The sequence below is a fragment of the Temnothorax nylanderi genome, unplaced genomic scaffold (assembly GCF_030848795.1).
Source record: "Temnothorax nylanderi isolate EJ_2023f unplaced genomic scaffold, tnyl_v1.0 TNYL_tig0072_pilon, whole genome shotgun sequence".
Taxonomy (NCBI): domain Eukaryota; kingdom Metazoa; phylum Arthropoda; class Insecta; order Hymenoptera; family Formicidae; genus Temnothorax; species Temnothorax nylanderi.
This window is the reverse complement of record NW_027249134.1, coordinates 424,757-449,590: the sequence shown is the minus strand read 5'-3', so window position 1 is coordinate 449,590 and position 24,834 is coordinate 424,757. Positions and strand designations below refer to the sequence as shown.

Sequence of the window (24,834 nt, the reverse complement as noted above, 5' to 3'; positions counted from 1 at the left end):
TTTGTTTCACAGAATCACAGTTTTTGTGTTTGCATGTGACAAAATAAATTTGCTACAAAATTGTAGTTAATCGGTGTATTTCATATTTTCTATTACATTACAATTTAAAGTTACTTATCTGACAAAATAAGGTCTACAATATTGTGTTAACTTTTTCCGAGAGATTTTTCTCAGTGTATGCGAATTTAAAACGTAACTGATGAAATATCGAAGCGCGTTTTTTTTTATTTTTTACAAAAGGGTTGGTTTGGAAGGTTTTTTTTATTTAAATTGATATTGTGATTAACCAATTTGATTTGTGTAAGTTGTAGTTTGTAATCAAGCATTTAAAAAACCCCCATGAAAAATCGTGAAAAATGCTATTTCAGTAGAATCTGTTATCTCACGCATTCTGAAAGATAATTATTTATTCCGTGTCATTTAAAATAGATTAATTATACGCTTCCGTTCAGCCATGTACGTGACCGAATACGAAGAAGCAAACCGGATATACGAGGTTAGAGAGATAAAAGCGACGAGGGGTGATGAGTAGAACGAAGACGACCTTCCGGAGATTTAACTCGGTAGTAAATCGTCACCTGTGTCGCTTGTCGGTATATAAGGCGATTCATTTAGAACGAAATACGCGAGTTCTCTTGGTGCTATTCTAGGCAATCCGCTGCCTTAAGATAAGTCGATGAAATGGTATTGAATATTTTATTATCTAGATATTTTTATGATGGATTTAATTTTGTTAAAATATAAATAAGATAATAATAAAGGATTAAATATTTAATATTGATCCAATTAATGTATTAATTCAATGAGAATCGCCAAGATTGTTGAAGTTTGATAAATACGTTCTTTTATTGTACTAACTTATTCCTACATAATTGTATGATAATGGCGATGAGATGTTTGAGAAGATTTCGAGTATTTCTCGAGACGTTTTATATTGACGCGGAAAATCTTTTCAATCGTTTCCACCAGAGAGACGTCAAACGCTCATTCGAAGTCAGCTGAAGCGATTCTTTCAAGTCAAGAAAGAATCAATAGAATCTGCTTGAAAAGCACGGTAACGTGGTATAATTCCTTCAAGCGGCGAGAGAACACGAAGAGGGTGGGAACCACGGTTTCGGGCGCTCTATTGTGTAAAATTTATTTCGTTTCTTTGAGAATCTACGAGAAGCACGGGCGCTTCTCCTTCTCCTTCCGGAAGGTCGCTCCGCCATAATTGTGCACGAAATCGAAGCGCACCGACGACGGAGAGAATAATGCGAATTAGGTCTTACAATTAAAATTAACAAAATAATGTATATACCGAATATATTTAGCGGATAATATCGGACAGTAACAGCGTTGAAACTCCCATAGTAAAGACGAGATACGAGAGTACGATGGAGAGTACACTTTATACAACTATCACATTATACAGTACGTGAACTCGTCTCCAAATATATTTGGCCGCGATATCGACCGTTGTCCTTAATTTAGCCATCCGAAGGTGAGTGACGTCTGACAGAGGAACGAGGAAAATAACGAGGAGTGCAGAAATAGAGGAAGCACTTTTGTAAGCGAGGAGAAGAAGACCGCTTTCGCGATGAGCGCCACGGTTGTCGCTAAAAGTTTGTCAATATACGGGTGGCCAGCTGTTACTGTGTACGCCATTACCGACGCCTGCAGTTATGACATTGCATTTATTTCGCCCGTCCAGCCGGAAATGTGCGACAGCGGGACGACGTATCAAAAGTGCAAGATACTTTTTTCCAATTTCCGCGTTACGACACTCAGCTGTGAATGTGAGCTTCCTTTTTCTTCCATCTTTTTTCCGCGTATTTGCCGATGAGACGACGGAGTCGGCGCGCAAGACGGGTGAAAGAGCCGCCGGCTTGCGGTTGCAGGGCGAATAACGAGGGTCACTGAAGGGGTGGAGACATACCGCCGAGGTTAAGGTAGGACCGAAACTTACGCCGGCAGCGGCTGACGGTTCTCAAAGGAGAGCGGACGGCACTCGCGAGACGAACCGCTCTCCTCAAGGGTCCAAAGGCTTGACCCTCTTTTTAATTGTATCCAGAGAGGTAGATGAGATATATACGACGTTGGAAATCGTGCTCCCTGCGATACACAGTGGCGAGCTGTAGCCAAGATTCAACAGAAATTACACGCAAAAGAGCAACGAGATACATGCGGTCTTATAACGTCTCCAATCCAAGAAGAACGAGATACAAAAAGCATAAAGCATCCGTGCTAAGATCGCGTTATTGCAGCATCTGATCGCTTTTCAAACGAAAGCGCAGCCTGTAGTGATCAAGAGAGACCTTTTCCTACTTGTGCACGGGGTGGCTAATATTTAACGTTTTCTCACGAATGAAACGTGCTCCATTTTGGAGTAAGATGGTACTTTCATCAAGACGTCTACATTCTAAGTAGCCGATCGAAGTGCTAGTTAAGTAGCAGACTGTCCTTAGCGACAGGGTGGAAAGTGCGATAGCAAAACGAGAGAAACTAATACACTCGACACGCGCGTGGAGTAAACGCTAGGACGGCCGTCCTCTTCTTTCCATCAGGGAGTATCTTCCAACGTCGTCAGAGTAGCAGAATTGTTGGCTGGAATGGAGTAGCTCGCGAAATAGTCCCATAATAAATCGGTCTGAGCTCTCTGGAAGCGGCGAGTCGCGGGTTGTCGTAGTTTGATAAAGTTTGCAAGCCTTCCTCGGGAGTTTGTTAGTTCAATATGTAATTATGATTGAGCGCAGAGAGAGAGAGAGAGAGAGAGAGGGGAGGGGGAGAAAGGCGGGCGGAAAGGGATAATGCTGAGAGTTGATATTATTTATGCAGAGTAATCTGGCGAGGTGGATTGCGCTCTTTTTAGACGCACTTACCGAGATTTACGCAGTTTTCGAGCAATGTGTACACCCGATTACGGCAAACGGACGTGTTTCCGAAGATTTTACGTCAGTTAAATTAGAAAAAAAAGAGAAAATACGATAATGTAAGGGCCTACGAATAATATTTTGTCGAAATGCAAAGTTCTTGTAGCTGTTTTGATCGCGAGCTTGTTAGATAGACTAGTGGAACATTGTTGTAGACACACGATATAGGCAGCATTCTATTTAGTCAATTTTTTTTTTTTCACGAGAACTAAGTACGTATCTAAGTAAACTTAGGATGACAGATCGATTGAAAACGTCAGATTATCGAGACTCGCGATTAATTGTTTCCCCATCGATATCTATCTTTTCGAAAGACCCCGAGAACACGGAGGCGGCCGATCTGCAGAGGAAGCTGGAAATGCTGAACAACATGATGGACCAGGAGGCGCGGGCCGAACAGGCACGAAGGCAGATATTGTACAATATAGGCCACTGTAAGTACCGTCAAGTTACAGTCTAGATGGCTGATATCTTATTCGAATCGCTCGTTACGGCGCGAGAGAAACGTCCCCGATCGATTCCGTCTCCGATCCGGCACGAATTCGCTCGCGATGTGCCGAGGATTGATTTTTCTTTCTCCCGTGGAAATTTGATTCACGGCGAATTCGAAGTAAATAAAACGCGTACATCTCCCGACGTAAGCCGAGAAACCAAGAAAATCACGGTATCGATCTTTTATGATAGAGTTAGCGTACGGTATTAAAGTAAAAATACAGATATTGAATTATTTCGATTCCAGCTTTGTTCTGCGTGTACCTTTCACATTCTCTCTATTACGGGTCTATCGCGGCGCGCATTTATGATGCACTCTTGCTACTCGCGATATTTTCGTCCTACACTGTTCACGATCGTTGCTACTCGTTTTTTTTTTGGTCTCTAATTGCGAGGAGAAAAAAAGATACACGAGAAGATCGATTGTCATATGCGGATAACGCCTGTAATATTTACATCGCGAGCACTAATTTGCTGCAGCCTACGTCACACGACACTTTCATCCACACGTCGGATCGTCTGACATACTTGCAGTATTTTTAGAAACCGTGGCTTTCTAGGTCGTTCGCTTGAACGCTACTTCCGAGTAAGTCATAAAACTTTTACGCCCTTATTTTTCCATGCGAGAAATCAATTTGATTACGTGCTGGTCCCTATTTTGCAATCAGCGATCGTACGCCGCGTGTCTTATCCACGGAGAGTACGTAGCCGTGGTACCCTAGAAGCGAACAGGCATACGAGACGCCATTTCATATGTGTTATCGGCTATCGACGTGTCGTCGGTAACTTACCACCCCAGTTGTTACACCCCCTTCTAGCAACCCCTAGCCCGTGTAACAGCTATGAGAAGGCATGTAGCAAGCAAACTAGCTCTCTCTCTGTACTGAACAAATCGTTGGTGTCTGGCCGATCTTTTCGTTCTATGTTCTTTGCAAACGTTCCATAATACCCTCCGTACGGTAATTTGCATTCCTACCGGTCCCAATTTTCCGGAAGAAAAAAAAAACACACACGAGAGACTAAAAAAAAAATAAATAAAAAATTAAATCGAGACGGTGCCTACATAACGATCAATTTGTCGCATGGCTGTTAACTATACTTATCTTGCTTCCTGCTATTGCACCCACTTCAGTTCCCGGATTCTACCAATATCGACCAATTCTGCCTGCGGGAAGTTGCGAAACTGTCACGACGAAGTTGGAATTGGCTTCACGTTTTATTCAGGGAAACGAACGCGAACCGTTAACTCACTATTCTGAATGTAAACGTGAATTTTGTGAAAATACATTATATCGATTTGCGTTCTGATAGGCAGCCCTGAAAATAGAACTTACATTTAGCGGATTATTGCAAAAGAAATAAATAATAATAATAATAATAACAACAATTTGTATTTCTGCCTGCTCGAAGTATTGACTTTTATTTTCTTTTTTCAGTTGTATGCGTTTTGTTTTCTAACATTCTTCAGCCGTAGGAAAATAAAACGATTTCCGTCGACGTTGCAGAAGCGAGGCGACGTATCCAATATCCCAATGCAAAGTCGTCAGAGCACTATCAGGCGTCGCTAAAGACTTTTACTTCAGTCCCTCCGATCATTTCCTCCAGTACGCTATACAATACATTGTAATCCATCTTTCAGCGGGATACTCAGAGGACTCCGACTACACGTCGGATTTGAATTATCCAGTAGGTGGGCAGGGCGCGAACAGCTCGGCCTCGCAGTTTCGTACGGCGGCTAACCAATTGGCTACACCTCAAAGGTCCCTCGAGACGTCGAGAGAAAATAGTTACGAGAGAGACGATCATCAGGTATCGATCGACGGCGGAAAAGTTTTCTGCACCGGACACTTAAAAAGAAATAGATACTTTATTAAAATGACTCCTAACGTAACGTTCAGTAATCTCAAGCTATTTAGTTGCAAAACTATCTGGACTGTCATTTGAACGATTGAATGCTTTTCTAATCCGCTTGTCGCTCTTCGTCGGCGACATTTTAATTACGAGGTAATAGATTAAGAAAGTAACGTCGCCAGATTCCAGTCACCGTCGGAGGAAGGCTGGCACCTGGTAATTACGGAAGCTACGGAGGTTCGGCTCACAGTCCGAGATATGACGAGCCATATCCGGAGGACGGTCTACCGCAGCGGTACTTGCAGAGCCAGCAGCATCCTTCAGAGTCTTCCGAGCCACTCTTCTACAACAGTAGACCGAAGCACTATAAGGAATACAGGTACTACGCGCTGAAAGGTCGCGAGAATTCCCAATTATTCGACAATAATGTAATAAACCAGCGCTAAACACATTGGCGATTCCTACGTAACGATTCTATTTTGTGCGAAAGCAAAGAGCGTTTATTATTCACGCGCCAATTGCGCACAACCCCTATTATTAAGCTCACAAAGATTAATACGACGGAAGAAAATCGTTTATTTTATTTTCTTGCCTGATTCAGACGACGGAAGCACACGTGGGATTACGAGGACAGGTATGATACGAGCGCGGCCGCGTGATTTCGTGAGAATTTCAGTGAACCTCTACAGCACACACTCACTCTCACGCATATCCGATTATCAACTTCATCCATCATGTTTTTGTTGTGTTCTTACCGTGCGTATCACGATTGGCACCGTGCATTACCGCAACGCTAGGTTAGCTTGCGATTGCATTGCACTCAATTAATCGTATGCAATTGCAAACACATCGATTGCAACAGTGATTACGTCGGGCGAGCCGTACGTTAGTAGGCCACCATCGCTGAGCACTCGTTTCGCCTTAATAATGTACATAAGAAAATAAGAAACTCATGCCTTTAATTGATAGTTGTTACGTGGCTTATATTTTAGTTGCATGTGGCTTTGCCTCTGCGACTTAAAAATATCTCGAGAATTTTAACGCGAGAAATACATATACTATCGAATGTACATTAATTAAATTACAGATATTATTGTAATTTGCAATTTGGAGCAGTACATTAAAACAATTCACAGGCATTTGCATGGTGCAGTTAGTAATTGCAGCTGATCATTCAGGAAGATCGACAAAAAGTCCCTTATCATGAGTCATCTCATTCTCGGTTCAATCCCTTCGTTCTGATGTGACCCAAGAGTTTTGATAGTTGTTTCATGCTTTCAGCCAAGACGGCTGGTACAGCGAGGGTACATACGATTATCATAGCACGAGGGTCGATGATACGAGAATTTATAGCGATACTGAATATTACTCCAACAACACGACGTCTACTACAAGAAGACCGAGAGGAAAAGGTACTAGGCCACGATTAAATGCATCGTCGATTATTCAATAAAATTTCTTGCATTTTTCTCCATATCTTTTGTTCGCTCCTTCCCCTTCTCTATCCTTGCAATAATCCTAGATTCTACGCTTAGCTACACAACGATAAATAAAGTATTCATTAAATGTGTCTGCGTATTTTTAATTAAACTCATTTGCTTTCAATTTTATTAAATATTCGCTATGATTTATTGTCAGGAATAAAGACGAATGTGTATGATTTTTTTGCCTGTTTTCCAAGCAATTCCGTATAGAAGACCGTCTCTGGAGAGACAGATGACCCTATACGACGATCACTCGTATTACGCTGATGGATATAGCAGCGACGGTAGAGTGGGTAAAATGAGCGCCACATATCCGGAATGCGAGACGGATATTAGGTATAACGAATACTATGATACCATAACGGGATACGTCTATCAGGATGAGAGGTAAGCCAGTACACGGCGCCAATAAATACCGCGAAGAAAAAGAATGTAATTGTCGGAAAAGAAACTAATCTCCGTCTCTCTTTCTCTCTTCGCAGATATGGTCAGGACGATGAGGACAGACAGTGGGACAGTGGAGGGAAACGATTCTTAGGAACAAATACGTACTATGAAAATAAACGAAACCGAAAGACGCTTCCACAGAGGCCGGCTTCGAGCATCGGTATACATCGGCCGGACTACAGACCCACTGTTACCAGACAGCGTAGCTATGAATCGGATGAGCTCGACTATAAGTATGTCATTACAGAATTTTCTCTTTGATTCTAATTTTATTATAAATTTTATTATAACCGGAACGTTGGAATGTGCTACAATTACTGAAAGTTAAAAAGTTAAAAACACAAATTAAAATAGAAAGAAGGAGAAACTTAAAAGAATGATATACCTGAACATGTACATTAAATACTTGATATTTCTTTCTAAAGCGGATATAATACTCGTCGCCGGAAGATCTTGCAGCCGCAGCAACGTCCGATGTCGCGGCAGGAGGGTGGCACCGGTAAGAAACTACCTCCGACCCCGACCAAACCGAGCAACGTGGTGATCAACCGTAAGCTCGCTTCTCTGCCCGCTACGCCGAGCAGACAACTGCCAAAGACTAGAACGCCCTCCGAGGAGAGCTACTACAAATCCGACTATAATGAGGACTATAATTACGCTTATCGTAGTCAGGACAATCTGCCGCAGGACACGTATACGGAGAACATTTATAGCCAGCAGCAGAGCAGTCAGACCGACTCCGTTAACAAGACTCGGTATCCCGAGGTAAATCAGGATAATCAGTACGGTTATGCGCCGCAAGTCGATGGCCAATATGATCAATCGTATCCAGAGCAACAACAAATGCAGAATAGCTACGAACAGACAACGTACGCGCAACAGAACTCATACAAGGACGAGTACCAGCAACCTTACGCGCAGCAAAACACTCAGGCGTATCAGGAAGCGTATCTGGACACGACATATCCAGTTGCTAGCCAGGCGAACGATCACCAGTACGCGAATCAGGCAAAGAATCAGTACGACAAACCCGACGGCATGATAATTGAGGACAATTATCACGAGATGGGCTTTGATCAGAACAACGTTCAATATCAACAGCCGGAATACAAGCAGCAGGACGCGTATCAAGAGCAATACGACGATTACAGTGTTACTACCGTGCCGACGAGCGTTTACGATCAAAATAACGTCACGAACACCTATAATCAGTATCAGCCGGAACAGTATGATTCTCAGTACAATATCAATACGTCGACCGATTATCAGAAGACTTATCAAGAGACGTATAATCAAGTGCCTGTTACGTCACAGGATAATTATCAGGAATCCTATACCAAGCAGCCGCAGGAAGATTTCGTAGACTATAAAACTCCGTATAGTGAGCAGAATGACGTGCCTACGACGTATAATTATCAAGAGTCGTACGACGAGTATCCAGACTCGTATCAAGGGTCCTTTGAGGAGCAGCGTTACAAAGAGGGTACAGCGACGGCGACGGACAGAAGACAGAGCGAAGTGCCTGAGCTATCCGTGACCACGCCACGAGGTCAGACAAGACCGAACGGTTATCCATCGAGCGAGTCGGAATATCTCTATCAGTCTCAAGAAAATGAGGATGCGTTGAGCAACTCGAGAAGAAAGAAACTCAGCGGCAAGCGCGAGGCCAGTCCGCTTCTTCAGCAGAATACGGACTCGCTCGAGTCGAAGGACGACGAGCTGAAGGACTCGTTCGAAACTGCCGTGAGCTCCAACAGCAGTCAACTCAAGAAGGCGTACAGCGAGTACTCGACAGCGGGTGACTCGAGTCCCGCGCCCGCCACCTTAGTTGAGTCTCCTCAGAATGTCGCTCAATCACAGGCGATTACGATAGGCAATCATGTGACGGCCAACCACGTAACCACTACCGCGATGGTTCATACTACTACGAATATCGTGAACGGGAAACGACCGTTGGCTAGAACGGATTCCTATCAAGAGGATATTATCGATGATGAAGATTATCCAGAGATTATTCCTAAAGAGGCGCAGCGAAAGGATTCGCAACTGTCGCATCAGAATCAGCACTCTCAGCAAACGCTCTCGCAGAAACCGAAACTCACGAGAGGGGACTCTTACGTCTCGGATAACTACACCGAGGATTCTTACAGTCGTAGAGGATCGTACGCTCAACTGCCTAGAAAGGATTCCTTCTCGTCGACCACTGAAGTATTCAAACCGCCTCTTACAAGGACCGATTCGTATCAACAGAGAGAACTACGAGGTAGCAACTACGGACATAACTTTACGCCGCATCCCATTTCCAGAGCGGAGAGCTATCAACGCGGTCATTTCAAGGATCAGGAGTCGATAGATCAGAGCGATATTGTTCTCAGCAACACAGTGAACGGTGACTACCAGATGCGGGACGAGACTCTTGAGAGGTATGAAATTAAATTTTACATTTATAAATTATAATTAATAATTGAAAATATTCTTTCTTTGATATATCATATCAGTTCGGATGTGTAATTAATTTTTTATTTCTGCTAAAGGTACGAACGAGGTGAGGAAGCCTTACTTCGTAACTCTCGAGAGGACTCACTTGATCAGTACAAAGAAACTCCGCCTTTGTCGCATATTGAAAGCCCGCGAGGTAAGATTATTTTGCTAATTATTAATTAAATAAGAAATACAATATTATATAACATTTTCTTGTTAATCAATCGATCGGCTGACTCAATTTTCAGGGAGTATAATAAAGCAGGCGTCGTTGGATGAAAGCGTTCAGATGGACACTCCGCCGAGAAGTCCGCAAGAGCCGCCGCCCGACGAGGAACTCCTCGGGATGGTCGCGCCGGTGCCCACGCAACTGAAGGAACGTCCAGAGATGACGGCGAGGCAACGGTGGCACTGGGCGTACAATCAGATCATCATGCAGCTAAACGTACGTAAAATTAAGACCTAACGACACGTTTTTAATTTTTCGCGAAGATGACGGAATATAGCGAAGCGGCAATAATAACTGCCAATAAATTTTCAATCCTTTGTTTTAAATTTCGACCATTAAACCAATCACACCGGCATTCGTTAGAATGACGGTCAATGATCGCAGAGGCGACCTTTGGAAAAATGCGGCGATGCCGGCATATCGTCGGCAGTAACCCGCATTTGTCGTAGTCCTTCACGACAAGCTACAATGGCCTTGTCAATCATTACCTTCACGTAACGTCGATTCATTGCACACGTAGACGAACTACCCGGTTCTCCGGTTTGTCGCTCGTTTATATGTTAATTGCTCAAGGACGGAAGGTCGCTGGCAGTACGTTGATCCTCATCGAATATATTTAATGAGGCTGCGAGATAAAGACTCGCTGGTTCTATCTATAGTCGGGTATTATTTGCATAAACTAGTTTCGCCCATATTTAGCGATCGCTGATGTGCCAATGTGTCATGATGATTGATAGAACGCTGACGATGTTATCATTAATGCAGAGGCAGGCGGAGTTTCGCTCTCTATCGATTGGCAGAAAAATGCTTTTCCGCGACCAGGCAAAAACAACACTCGACTTGGTATATGTACGTGCATCGGCATATGTATATCGGTTTATATATCAGCTGAAAATTGATCAAATATCTCGCAAATGGCGTGCAGATAAAGAAGTGTGACATGTGACGTTACTTTCCGGGAAGGATGCGACGAAACTGTTAAACAATCGGACACTCGCGTGACGCATCGATAGCATCGTTTCGCCGAAATGCTCATTCCAATCATCCTCGAGCTTACTCTACTTGAAACTCGAGACAAAGGGATGGGTATAAGAGTCACGGCATGTACATGCATTACGGCGGTTTCCTGCCTTTTTTCGCTCGCCCGTTTTTCTCGTCGTAACTTGCGGCAGAGACATATTTTTTTCGTGACAAATAAAAAGGAGCCTTTGAGAGTTCAACACGGTTGACGGCGCGTAAGTTAGTGTTAAACCGATGATCTTTAATAAATAATAAGATACATAATTATAAATCGAATGTTTCGGTTTTAAGCCATCTTCAGCGATGCGGTAATAATTAAATCAAAATGATGTGTCACTTGCTAATTTTATTATCGAGAGTTTCTTGCTATTTATCCAGTTAGTCAGACATATTTTCCCCTTCAATTGCACCGATATTCCATATCGTGCTAATCGACGACCGTTAAACGTTATTACCGTCATATGCCGTCTATTGATTTAGGTGCGAGGCAAATACTCGACGACATAAAGTATCGTAGCGAATTATTGACGCTCGTTATCGCCTCAGCGTCGCCACCTTAAAAAGTGTACCGCTCGTTGTCGGATCGTCCGGTGCCAGATTAACGCCTGGCTTACACGAAACTTCCATTAACGCAGTCTTGTCGGACCGAACAAAAGTAGCGGAGTACGCACCTGGCGCACTCCTGGGAACCGCAACAGTCGATATATCGTATATGCTCGAGAAACTTTAGCCCGCCGCCGCGCCGGTGGAAAATGTAAATTCGCGCGGGGCCGTGGGCGGACTGAAACAGGCAGTTGCGAAGCGATTGTTTGTTTTCCGCTTCCACGGCTTGGAAACCGTACCAGGAAGACCGGCCTCTTGGCGTTGTAATTACTCCAACTAACAACGGTTTTAATAGCTGTCGATTTTGAAAAATAAAGCTACGCACTCTATATGATCATCGCGAAATTGCGTTAAAAAATACGGTTTAAAAAAAAGAAATAGAGAGAATAATAAACGAAAAAAATCGCAATATCACGGCATTGTTTAGGTATCATTTAAACGAACGAATACCATAAGTTTTTCGCGCTCGAGAGAACAATAGCCGAATTTGCTATTACTCTTGCGGGACTGAATTATCATCCTTGCGTGATCTCGCTCCCTCGTTACCTGCATGCCGGAAGAACTATCCTCGGCAGAGTAATCGTCCTACGGGAAATAATTTTGGATTGATCTTCCTGGAAGTTCGACTCGACGCGAGGGATATGGGCGATATGGCTCCCGAGAGTACGTCACGAGATACGTAATGCACTCGTACAAATCAACCGTTTCCATCCTACGCGAAAACATTATCGCCGCGATAAAAATTTGTAGGGAACCCATTTTTGTGCGTCTCGCGAAATGTCGAAGCACTTCGCGGGATATTTTCCGGGTGCTCCTCATTTTCTTCCTCTCTTCCTCTCGTCGCGCACGAAGGAAAAGAAAAATGATCGGATCGCATTAGGACGGATGTTTCAACGGCGGGGGAATTTTTCCGCTGTTCGAGACCGAGTTTCTTGTTAAAGCGATTTATAAGAGTTCAAGGGTCAGCCATCGGACCGTGCTTTTCCTCTCTTCTTTGTTTCTTACTGATAAAATAGCTTTTACGTGTAGACACGTTCTTATACTTGATCGTGACTGCCGGTATAGTCACCGCCGCCGTATTTCTACGCACGTTGGCGGATTTCACCACCGCATCGCCGCCGCGTTTTTTATTATTCATGTAAAGATGTAGGTTTCCGTGCTGCGAGCGCGCTCACTTTGCATTTTATTCGGATTCCTTCTCGTCGCATGCATTTTGCATTCCGCCGTCGAACGAGTCTTGATAAAGCCTCATCTCGCCTCCATTTCGTTCTCTACGCACAATTCTTCGCGCTTACAGCGTATTATTCTCGGAGAGCTCTGTCAGTCCATCTCGAAATACAATTTAAGCACATATGTAGGATAGCAAGTGCAATCCGCATATATACGCTCTATATTTCAATTTCCGGTCAATTATGTTAAATACGTTCAATATGGCATATATTTATATTTTAATTAATTTATATAATTTACATATTAATTAAATCGGATATACATGCATACGTATATTAAGGAACAATTGTTTTACGCGGTATCGAGTTTCAACATACATACGATTAAATGTACATTGATTTCTTTAAATAATAATGTAATGCATGTATCGAGATTATTTCAGCTATGTCTAACAAATTGAAGACGGTTCTTCTTTTAAGCTCGTAAACGCATACACGCGTTTTCCTGCGGTAGGACCTCGTAGAACGTAATCTATGTAGGCCAAGCCGGTGGCCCGCGTCGTAATCAGAAGCCCGTATGACTGCCAGTCCGACGGCGAGAAATCGGTATCACCTTCGCGGCAAGGTCTTGCCTCCCGCCATTTGCTTATCGCGGCTGGCGCTTGTCAACCCGACCTGAACGTTTATCTTTCAGTATCGTTATAGTCAATGGTCCGACGACTACGAGCACATCGGCACGTCGTGCAAAAGGATCGAAGGGCGAAAGTCTCGCCCCGCTCTTCAAGTTCCCTTGAAGTTACCTCTTCTCGCCAAGTTCGAAGTTAAGCACACTCTCGACTTCAACGAATCGGCGGATGAAAGAGGCGGAGCGATTGTATCGATCGTTATTAGGCTTTTATTAGACGGAAGTCTCGTCGTATGCCTCGCAAAGGGCGCGTCTGTGCGGGGGGTCGTGTTAACTTAAGTGAAAATACCACCGAGTGGTCCAGCCGAGGGAAGCTGACCACCACCTTCAGCTCGGTTCTCGCGCTTGGATCTCTTAGCGAGTCTGATCGTGGAACTGGCTGAAAGAGGATCTTCCCTTTCTCACGCGAGGCACTATAAATCTACGTCAAAATAATTCGCGCCGCGCTTCTTGGATTTGAATACCGGCGACATGGGAAACTTACGTAGGAACTTGGCTAGAACATTATTACGAAGAGGATAAACGGAGGACGTCAGGTACCTGTGGATTATACGTGCAACGAAGATCATTATCATGAGTCATAAAAAGAAAAATGCTACATATATAAAAAGAAATTTTTTAACTAGTTCAAGTATAAGGATGTAATTAATGGACGGTTTGAACGAAATTCGATAAGCCGATATGAAGCGGATATCCTTTTAAATAGCGGATGCGACACTATCGCGAATATCCTTGACACATGTAACCACGATTTGTTTCAATATATGTTAACGGCTCTATATGACGAAATATCGTGTTGAAACCCCATCACGGACGACAAGAACCTTCGTCACTCGAAAAAATGATAACGTTTTGACGAATTGAATTCTCAATTTCCGCTGAAAGGAAAAGAGCTATCTTATTGAGTTTCTGAGTATCATCAAGAAAGACGAAAAACTACACAATGGAAACTCGGGAGAAGTCGACGGAATGGGCTTTATTGTTCCCTTTGAAGGCGGGCCTGTTCGCTATGAAGTCATCGTTATCTTCGAAGAGCGTGAGCCGCGGCGAGAAGGAGAGAGAGAGCAAGGAGAGACTCTCGAAGAAAAGTCTTCAAGTGCGAGCGAAAATCCGTCGAGGATCGTCCCTGTCGGATCTGGATAAGCTTCAGAGCAAGACAATCCTGCCAGATGTTGTCAGGTCGACGGAGAAATGTTCCGAGTCGCTTCCGCATTCACCCGCCTTATCCCGAACGAACCTTCAGCTGGGCAGCAGTAGCGTGAGAGGCAGCATAGGCGATTTGATGAACATGAAGAAATACGGCGGGTCCAGTTGGAGCGTGCGGAGTGAGACTCTGATTGCGAAGGCCGTGCCACTGAGCACGGTAACGACGAAGCAGAATTCACCGGTTGACAAAAGCGTGGATGATCTCGAGAATGAGTTGCAGGACGAGTTTCCGATCTCCGGAAAGCCATTGACCTGCGCTCAAAGAACCCAGAGACTCAGCAGACTTATCAAGAAGCAAAGACGAATAATGGTTTTTAGCCCTAACTCTGTGGAGAGGGATGTGGTAAGTCATTGCCGGTAAAAATGGGAATTGAAACGTTATTTTCTGCAACATCGGTAGGGTATCTTTATTAGGAAAACGTCAGTATCTGTTCAATAGGAAGTTCAACTCCCTTTTAAATCGCCTTTAGTTCAATCTGTTAAAATTGCCTGTTGCAATCAGCGAGATTTTGATAAGTAGGACCTTTGTAGTCGTGACGGGATGAAAAGCGAACAAAAAGTATTCTCATCCCCCGTATTTGCGCGGATTACATTACGTCATTTTGCGGGCGGCGGTAGCAGCAAAATGCACTGGTTTACACGGCGGACAAGTGAAGCTACAAGTCACAAGTCCACATTTGTCTCTCGCCATTCGCGCCACGTACACGCTTTATTTCTTGACGGATTACGAGCGAGACCGCGGACAAGAGGGCAGACTCGAGAGAGCCATTTGTTCGGCAAGATGGTTTATTTTATTGTTTTTATTGCGGTGCGGCACGTACGATTCCATTGTTTGATTTTTATTGGACCGATAACTCATCGGGCCGAGTATCGACGATATTCATACGTTGTTTGCCGCGATCGCGATCGAAGACAGTATCGATCTCATTGTCGGACGAAGAGAAGAGAAGAGAGGGATACTTGGGTCGTCGCTTCGGCTGAATTCGAAACAGCTTTTGCCTTCGTGCCTCCGCAGATACTTACAGGTCTTGAAATATTCATGATACATTCGCGCCGCCTATACGTTGCAGGACTTACCGTTAGACGCTTCCTATCCGTATCCTGATCCCGCGCGCGGTCATCACGGGGGGATATTTGTCTTCCAGGCTTGTTATTTGAGAGCGATGCTAACGAGAGTATGTAAAACGAGAGCGTAGCTCGAACGTTCGCATCCCTGCCTCTGCGTCGTTGTCGAAGCGCAGTGATATCACCCCGCGGTAAATCCCGGCTGCATCCGCGCGATATCGCCGCGCTGAAGTTTTACCGGTTGCGAAGTTTTTCTAAACGGTTATGAGGTACGAGCAGTCACTACGGTGCAATTTCCACGCAACGAGATAATGCCCTCGTAATTTAAACTGATGCGTTCTACGCGGAGCGGAAATCTCCGCTAAAACATATTATTGGAATCGTTGTCGTGGAAATTCCGTGGGTATATGTCCGTCGCACCATTTCTACCGCGCCAAGTTTCCCGTCGTTTTCTGTAACTTCGCCGTAGAGAGTCATTAACGTTACTTCGACGCGCAACGAGTTAAGGGAACGCGGTTTCGAAACGTGTGTTTCGTGCAAATGTCACATCACCTAGATATGTGCCATATCGAGAAGTAACTCGGAGAGAGAATTTTGATAGAGAGATAAAACCCCTTCCTCAGGGATTATTTTATTTAAAATCAAAGTAATTTATTACACAGACCTAAAATGGCTTAATTACATGCAACCCAATACCGCTAAACGGTTTTTTTTAAATTTAAAAGGCTATTAATCATGGTACTAGCTCAGTTCACTTTCAGTGTCGATAAGCGTCAAATAGCCAATCAATCGTGGATTAGCTGATCTTATGGTCATCCTGGTGCTCAGCTTACGCGATGTGGGTAATCCCCTAGATGCTCGTTAACGTTCTCGTTGATTGACTTACGCTATTAGCCAGCTGCAACAATGACAAATGAACCTCTCACCGGTGGTTCAGCTGAAACACAAACGTAAACGGGTTCTTGTCTTCCTGCGCGATCCAACAAGGAGTAACACGTGTACACGTTCTAAATCTTTTCTCAACTACGCTCAGTTTTCTTTTTCATTTAATTTCGCAGTATTTACTCGTTCCATATTGGTAGTAGGTCGACGAATTACGTCCTGGAAAATGTCCAAGTGCCGTTGTAAAAGGATTTATTGTATGACTTCGTATCTGTTCTTCGGGCAACCGAGCGGGATAGGCGCTTTCCTTTCAATTTGAGATTTTGTATTTACCGAGAAGATTGTAAAAAAAGAATTAAAAGCGGGGATCTTCATCCTTTGAGGTTGTCTGTGTCCATTGAACCAGGCCAATTGGTACTGGTCCAGGCGCTTTGGAAACGTTTCCTTTTATCCGTCACGTCAGGCAAACGAGGCATCGACCCTTCCATTTGCCTCGCCGGTCCTTATCCAGACCCGCTTCGCTTCCGGGCAAGTCGCGAATCTCGCAGAGATCCTCCCGCACGATAGTCTCAAAGATACCCGATCATCAAAAGAAACGAAGTCGAAGCTGCGATTTAATCCGAACGTCACGTTCGAGAGGAGCGAGCTTTTTATATCAATTTTCGCTATTTGCATTGCTTGCAAAGTAGATTGCAAAGCTGATGAAATGCGAAACAAATTTTGATGTTGCACGATACTGCCATTGCCGTAATTTACTTGATTGGTAGCCTTCTTCGATTTTCGTTATTTGCATATGTATATGCGTATATATACGCTAAGTCGTAAAATGCGCTTCTAGAGCTGAGCCTCTTAACTGAGTTGTTAAATAAATCCCTGTAATTCTTTCTCTCCTACACAGACACAATCTGTGATCTAATCAGCGGACCGTCGCAGTATCGTGTGACTTTATCGCGCTCAGTTTTATAGCTTCCCTCTTACCAGCATTTACATATAATATACAATATTTATACGATGACTAAAAATGAGGTAGAAAGTTCACGCGATCCGAAAAAAAAGAGATTAATCTAGTTGATACGAGCGCTTGAAATGGCGCGAACTACGATTCCTGAACTGGCTGTTGTAAAAAACGTTATATTACATTTTTTATTAGCCATTTTCTACACAGAGTGTCATTCTAAGAGGATAAACGGCCTTGGTGCCATTTACGGTAATGAGCGTCATGCTAATCGTATTCCGGTTGACATAAATCTTATTGACCGTTTTGTAAACGGCAGTTTGTAAACATTTCAAGCTCCGCCAGCTTGATTCTCGTCCTCTCGATCCGACTATACCGCGGAACGAGGTTAATATCCCATAATTTTCTCTCCTCTGTCCACGAGTTATTTTCCTTTATGACAACGCTGATAAGATTAGTCGATAGAGCGAGTGGCGGGAAAAGATACTTCGCCGGTCGTATGCCATAATATTTTCCATCATCACAGCACTGGTCTTTTGCAACAACTTGCAGTCCTAACGTTTTGAATTATTAAAATATGATAATAATTTCCAATGTACATTTGTCCTAGCGAAACGAGCTTGTAAAATATTGTACCTTTATATTGGAAATTGCACGAGAATTATTCAGTTGTGACATTTAGTCAAAATTATAAATATTTCTATTGTAATTAAAAGGATATGAATATTTGTATGATAAATGATATATAATATAATGATATATAATACTATTATTATTATATCCTTTAGATAGAATAGAATACTATTTGAATACATTTACGAGTAAATACTCTCTAATTAGTAATTATTTACAATTAATGCTTACGAGAAACAAAAGTATACGGTTAATTTCATTAGGAAAGGTCTTAATCACGCACTGTGCACTTTGTACAAAGCAAAATACAAACAAAAAAATAAAGTGGCATTAAAGACGAAGATGCGTCGGCTGTTTTTTTTATCATGAAAATGAAGATGGCAATATGGATTTCTGTTTTACAAGCAACAGAGCAACTGTTGTTTTAAATTTGTTTATAAAGATAACTCGTAATTTATGAGAGTGCTGACTGCTGCTGTATGATAGAAAAGTTGTAAGAACGCACTAATACATTTTCCATTTGTATTGTGGTAGCTTTGAAATAATAAATTTAATGAGTAAACTTATTTTGGAAGAATAAATCAATTCATGCAATTTATATATGGATATACATATATATTTTAATATATACAGTCTTAAGCTAATGCCGTAGCTTTATTAAATTCCTAAATGATCTAAATGATTTTCGGGCTTAGGTGATCTTCATTTGCACACTATCGCGCAATTTTCAATCTGGGCTGCATATAAATTTAGTATATCTCGGGTAGCTTTATTTGCGCAACGAAGATTATCCGGCCTTCTTCCTCATTGTTCTTCAGCTCGGAAGAGATCGCCGTTTTGCCACGGAATATCGCAGACATTTTGAACGTCAGATCCAGAATTCATGTTTATTCATGAACACCAACGATATAATTAAAATGGCTGCTTCTCTCCCTCCCCCATCTCTCTCTCTCTCTCTCTCTCTCTCTCTCTCTCTCTCTCTCTCTCTCTCTCTCTCTCTCTCTCTCTCTCTCTCTCTCTCTCTCTCTCTCTCTCTCTCTCTCTCTCTCTCTCTCTCTCTCTCTCTCTCTCTCTCTCTCTCTCTCTCTCTCTCTTTCTCTTTCTCTTTCTCTTTTACTCGTCGTTCAACAGGATTTTGTTGCACACACGACTGCATGTTCAAATACGGTTAATTGCTAACAGTAATGGCTCCGTCACCATTCTCTTTTCTAAACATCCGAGTAACGAGTCTCTTTCATATTGTGTTTTTGTGCGAAGATCTCGGGTCATATTATTCGTTAATGAGATTTCTTCCTGGTCATCTTGGTTGATCTTCTTTCCGTTTCTAACATCTACCTTATCGCATTCCATTTAAACTGCATAAAATCTGATTTTTCTAAAGTTTAGCACAAATATAATTCGTAATATTACCATTACTGAATAAATAAATATATATATAATTATTATACAATTAGTATAGTAATATATTAATACAATATTCTTCTTTTTGTTACAGGTGAGTATTACAATTTTGTCAGTCGCCCCAATAATTGTGTTGATGCGACATGCGACATTGCTGATTGCGCGACAGGTGAGTCTTATTTTCGCACAATGCTCTGCCATTAATCATTATCAAAACATGTATGTTATTACAATGGCAAATAAACCACGTTTGCCATCGAAAATTCCCAATAAATGGGAATAAAGGAGATACGATTGTGCGTGTTGCTAAAAACTGCCCCTGATTATCATTCAAAGTATCAGTTAATGATACAAAGCAAAGCTTGACTTCCTTTGCGTACAATATTTTTATAAAATAATTTATAGGATAATTATAAGGTAATTATAGGATTGTTGCAGCAAAAATTCATAAGCTGTTTTTATTGAATCGATCCGAGCGTTATAAATGTTGAGTGTAATGAGAAAAAAAAACTTACTTTTGCCATTATTGCCACACATCTTCCTTCCGTTATACTCATTGAAATCCTAGAAATGCACTCCAATCACCGTCTGCGATTACGATCGGAACAATCAGCGTTTAAGCGTGTGTAAAGCTTGACGACCAGCCACAGGCATTAGAATATATCGGTCGAGAGTGCACAGAGGAAATGTGTGAGTGCAGAGACGTGAGTGTATGCGCGTCAAACGAAGGCCAGCGATTAAATATTCATGAGACGTGGCGCAATATGCCTGATATTTACCTTTATCGTTTCAAGCTTTTCTTTTTATCGCTAGTAATACAGCGTTCGCTATGAGAATCGTAACGATTTTACAGTTTTAAAATCGTTGGAAATTGTTGGAATATTTATGGTCTCACGTGCCGGAATGATTCGCGCTGGATTTTTATAACTCCGTGTCTGTTCTGTCAGTTTTCCGACACCACGATTGGTTACCTTTTGAAAGCTCGACTTTAATTGTGAGAAGTGCTGAACATTGATTACAGAATAAAACTGCGATTTAATATCGGTTTATCGATTTCGGAACGAATCGGCGATCTGGGCAAATGAAAGAGGGAGATAAACTAAGAAAATATTGACGGACACATTGAAAGGGATCATCGATAGTTTGGTCCTAAAGTGCTCGCAGTTCTGAAAGGGGTTAACAGTGTCGTATGACCATCGTACGACGGTTCGCTTAAATAGTTTCGAAATTTGATACATTCGGAGGGTAGCACGTCGACCGAGACCGATAAAATCCGCATTTTCTTCGCGTTACTTTGAGGGCTGCCTCCACCTTTTGTATACTCGTCACGAGTGAGTGTCCCTGATATATATCCATCCTTTTATATTGCGAGAAGAAAGGAAACACGGATATACAATAACACGGAAGACAGTACATAGACACACAAATATAAAAAAAAATCCGAGATATTCAGAAATGCTTTTGCTAAATGAGAAATGCGCGCAAATGCGTCTGAAATGAAGAAAAAAATTAGAATTAAAATTTAGAATTAAATATCTTAAATAATATTTTTAATATTTTATAATTAATATTTTTGACATTTTTTTTTACCTATTTAAGCAATGGAAATCTGTTAAAAAAAGAAAGGTAGCAAAATCGAATTTCAATATCGGTTTTGCGGTTTGCGGAATGGTTTTTATATCCGGCCTTAAAACGAGGTCAAGCGTATCTTGGGGAAGCTCATCTGGGAAAGTATTCGTGTTCGGGAAATCAGAGACTTGCTTCGCAATACCATTAACTATGTCGCTCATTCGGCGAAACGCATGGATCCTGCTGATTTGTCTCGTGCAATTTGATCAAAGACACATTACGGCAAGTGCACATATCGGATTCTCTCTGCACGCGTAAATTCTGTTAGAGTACACTCGATGCAAACCGAATACGAGTTTACTCCGCTCACATCGCGTGAGAGTTATTACCCGATCGATTTGTCGAGCCTACGAAGTAAATTTGACGCAAATCCAGGCTTGTGCCTATATATACTTTCAATTTATCTTAAGAAATACCCGAAGACATTATCTCGAACGCCCCAAATTCATCTTCTTCATGATAATGTGTCAGGTCATTTGGCCCCCGGGATCTTGTGGTGTTTTCTCTCTTTTGTCGTCGAGGGTCGTCCATCGAGAAATGGCGTAATTTTTTATCGTCGCGATGCGATTATGTGGAACGCACGAAACGTGAGGCGTGAAGGTTGACGTTAGCAATCAAGGTAGGGTCGCCCGCGGTGATTTTCGTGAATGCCTCGACATTGGGGCGGATGAGCGTTCGCAATAAGAAGTCGATGGCATTGAAAAGGCGACAGTGCGGTACATGCCGCAAAATTCTCGTCGAATTGAGGAGCGAGCAGCACGCCCGAATGCTTCGAAACTAAACGAGGAAGCCGGGCTTTGCTGGCCGTAAACACCTCATGCGGCTTCCGTGCTTTGTGAAGCTTGCCTTCGATATAAGGAAGGAAGGAAGGAAGGAAAGCTCGAGGCAGTGCCGCCGTTACTACCAGCACCAATAGTTTCCGCCGCGTTGCAATATAAAAGAGAAGGAGACACCTTACGATCTGCCAACGTGTGTCCATAAACTCGACGAATGAATACTTCCGCGGCAATGGCTCCCTTGGAGTCATACGCGAAGATTAAGGACCGTCGATGAGGAACGAACTGATACGTTGGCTCGCAAGTGTCTCTCTCACTTTCTCTTGGGAAATCGTTGTTTAGAATTATTAAATCGCACGACACAATTCGCTTTATGTGCGCGGGTATAATAAATTTTACAGATTTTATCTTGTATTTGATAAATTTACTTATTTAAGAAGGTTAATGATCGCGTGATGAAACCTTATTCTTATCGTATTAATGAGACTGATTAAAAAGAGGTAAAATGTCGCGATATAAATGAGATCTAAATGGAGAGAGAGAGAAAGAGAGAGAGAGAGAGAGAACGATCTCTATGAAATGTATCTATCGAGCGACATTACGTAGCCTCAGTCGTTCGTTTTATTGCTAACCATTAAGGAGTTCATCGATAACCTCGAATTGCCGTTACGAGAACTACCACGTAAGCATCGGACAAAGACGGTGCTTCGCCAGACAATCGACCGATCGAACTGGAACGGAGCGACTAACCGAACTCATACAATTCGCTTGTTTCGAAGTAATCGGCAGAACGCGCGGACCGTCGTCAGTTAACATCGTCGGTTAACGTGACGTGTTTCAAACTGATCTCGGCCTTATGTAAATGATTTCTAAGACCGGAGGGCCGATTGTTCCCGAGGGAAGGGTAGCGCTCGAGTATCCGCAGAGATCGCTCGACCAGAATTGTCTAATTGGAATTCTCGCATGAACAACGCATCTCCAGGCTCCGCATCTCGTCGATCGCCGACGAAATTATCGACCGACGGTGGGCTATTCTTGTTATTGCCTTTCCGTCCTCTCGCACGTCGAGATACTTCTGTATGCACGTTATTGGAACGAAACTGAATATAACTCGTCCGATGGGACGGGCTAAAAGCATCACCGCCGAAGTTCTCGCAACGGTCTCGGACCTCTCGGACCTCCGAGCTTCGATCCTCCGCAGAAATAGTATCATCTGGCGACGCGACGGAGAGATGGGAGGCGAAAATCTGTAGATCTCGTTCCGAAATCATACCGCTGTATTTCAACAAAATTATAATGCTCGACATCCTGCTCGAGCTAGGAGAAGAAATTCTACTTTTGTTCGCGACCGCGAATGAGGTCATCGAAAATCATTAAGATCGTTTAGATTTTATTTTCAGTGCGGCTAATGAAACGATAGTTACGATTTCGCTCATCGTCCATTCGGGTGACCCGCAACGAGGAATAATCTGTAATATAATCGATAAATCTTTCCGCAGCGCGATTTATTTTCCACAATCCCGGTCAACGATCTTTCTGCTTCTCGTTGAAGTTCATTCCTTCGCGAATACATTCGGTCCGCACTCGCTTTGCTTCGAATGAAGCTCTCGCGTCTTGAACAACACGGTGCATCGCGTCGCAACATCGTCCGTTCAGCGGGCGAGCAAAAGAAGCCGTACGAGAAACCCTCGTTGTGATTTACGAGGTCACGCGGAAGTTATGACAGGGGGCTTGTTCCTCATGCATTTAGTTCTCGCTTAATTAATGATTTTCGTCGAGCCGAGCATGCGCTCGCCCGGTTAATTCGACGTCCTTACGTTTTTACTATCGCCGTTCCTTTCTCGCTTCATCTACGGCACAATTTCTTCTTCATTTCACCTCAGGAAATATGTATGTGTAGGTATATATGTATATGTATAGAGAGAGGAGTATGTGTGTATATATGAGTGTTGGCGCGTTTATTAATATTAATGAAACACCCTGCGGAAATTAAAGTGGCAATTACTGCTCCTTTAATATTTTCCGCCGTTTCATAACGATTTCTTTTTGTTTCGCGAAGAAAGCGTATCTTCGTCGAATGTAAATTCCTTGAGCTTCGAATTGTTCATCGAGCCGTTCATCTCATAATAAATGATATCGCGAACGCTCAGCCCTTTTACTCTCCGAGATCTCATTAATTATCATTAGGGGTTCGCTGCTCCGGACAGCAGAACAAGCCCTCGCGCACTTCGAGACAAATTCTCTAATCGAGAACAGGTGTTCTCGTGTACGCGCCTGCCTGCCGGGGGATTTCGGACTGACGGCGTCGTCGAATCCTCGTACGATGAACAACGGAGTGCAGACGAGCGTGGAGTCTGAAGAACTGGAAAATAAAAAGAGCAGCTGACGCGGAACGCTCTTTGGAAGTGGGACGGCGAGATTTTCTCTAACAGCACGCTCTAAGACTCGTGCCTTGCCGGAAATAACGCAGAGCGGTCGACAGTTGTCTTTCACATTTCGCACATCTCGCCTTGCTTCTTGACTCCCTTTTCCGTTTTTTTTTATTGAGTCTCTCGTCTCTCCGGCCCGTCTCGGGGCTTCTCACGGACGTGTCTCGCTTTCCCGACGAGTCGCGCCAATTTCGTATGCTTTTAAGTGCTTTCCACTGTAGGTCCCGAACTTTCGAAAATCCACTCCTCGCCGCGTGTCACCCCAAATTCTAATCCCTGTATCCAACAGAGTTTCCCGCGCGCTTACTCGAAGCGACCGAATTGGATTCTCGTCGAGCAATGTCTTAGTTTCTTTTGTCACATTTGTAAGATGCGCTGTAAAGTCTCTCTCTCCCTCTTTTTGTCTCGTCCAATTTATTTATCGCTCCATGGTTCTCGAATAAACACAGAACTGAACGGCTGGCTCGAATCTTCCAAATGATCGG

At 43.0% G+C, this 24,834-nt stretch overlaps 1 protein-coding gene across 1 annotated transcript in view; it reads left to right on the top strand.

Annotated features, from left to right (window-relative positions):
* Positions 1 to 20,302, top strand: part of LOC139773994 (uncharacterized) — a 52,728-nt gene extending 32,426 nt beyond the window's left edge. The window contains exons 6-16 of the mRNA XM_071708895.1: positions 3,227 to 3,346; positions 5,044 to 5,213; positions 5,438 to 5,634; positions 5,857 to 5,889; positions 6,537 to 6,667; positions 6,937 to 7,126; positions 7,222 to 7,419; positions 7,612 to 9,609; positions 9,721 to 9,821; positions 9,916 to 10,112; positions 19,610 to 20,302. Coding sequence (XP_071564996.1) covers positions 3,227 to 3,346; positions 5,044 to 5,213; positions 5,438 to 5,634; positions 5,857 to 5,889; positions 6,537 to 6,667; positions 6,937 to 7,126; positions 7,222 to 7,419; positions 7,612 to 9,609; positions 9,721 to 9,821; positions 9,916 to 10,112; positions 19,610 to 19,798 — 3,524 coding nt within the window. The 3' untranslated portion in view covers positions 19,799 to 20,302. The remainder of the gene's footprint in view (positions 1 to 3,226; positions 3,347 to 5,043; positions 5,214 to 5,437; positions 5,635 to 5,856; positions 5,890 to 6,536; positions 6,668 to 6,936; positions 7,127 to 7,221; positions 7,420 to 7,611; positions 9,610 to 9,720; positions 9,822 to 9,915; positions 10,113 to 19,609) is intronic.
* The last annotated feature ends 4,532 nt before the right edge of the window (positions 20,303 to 24,834 follow it).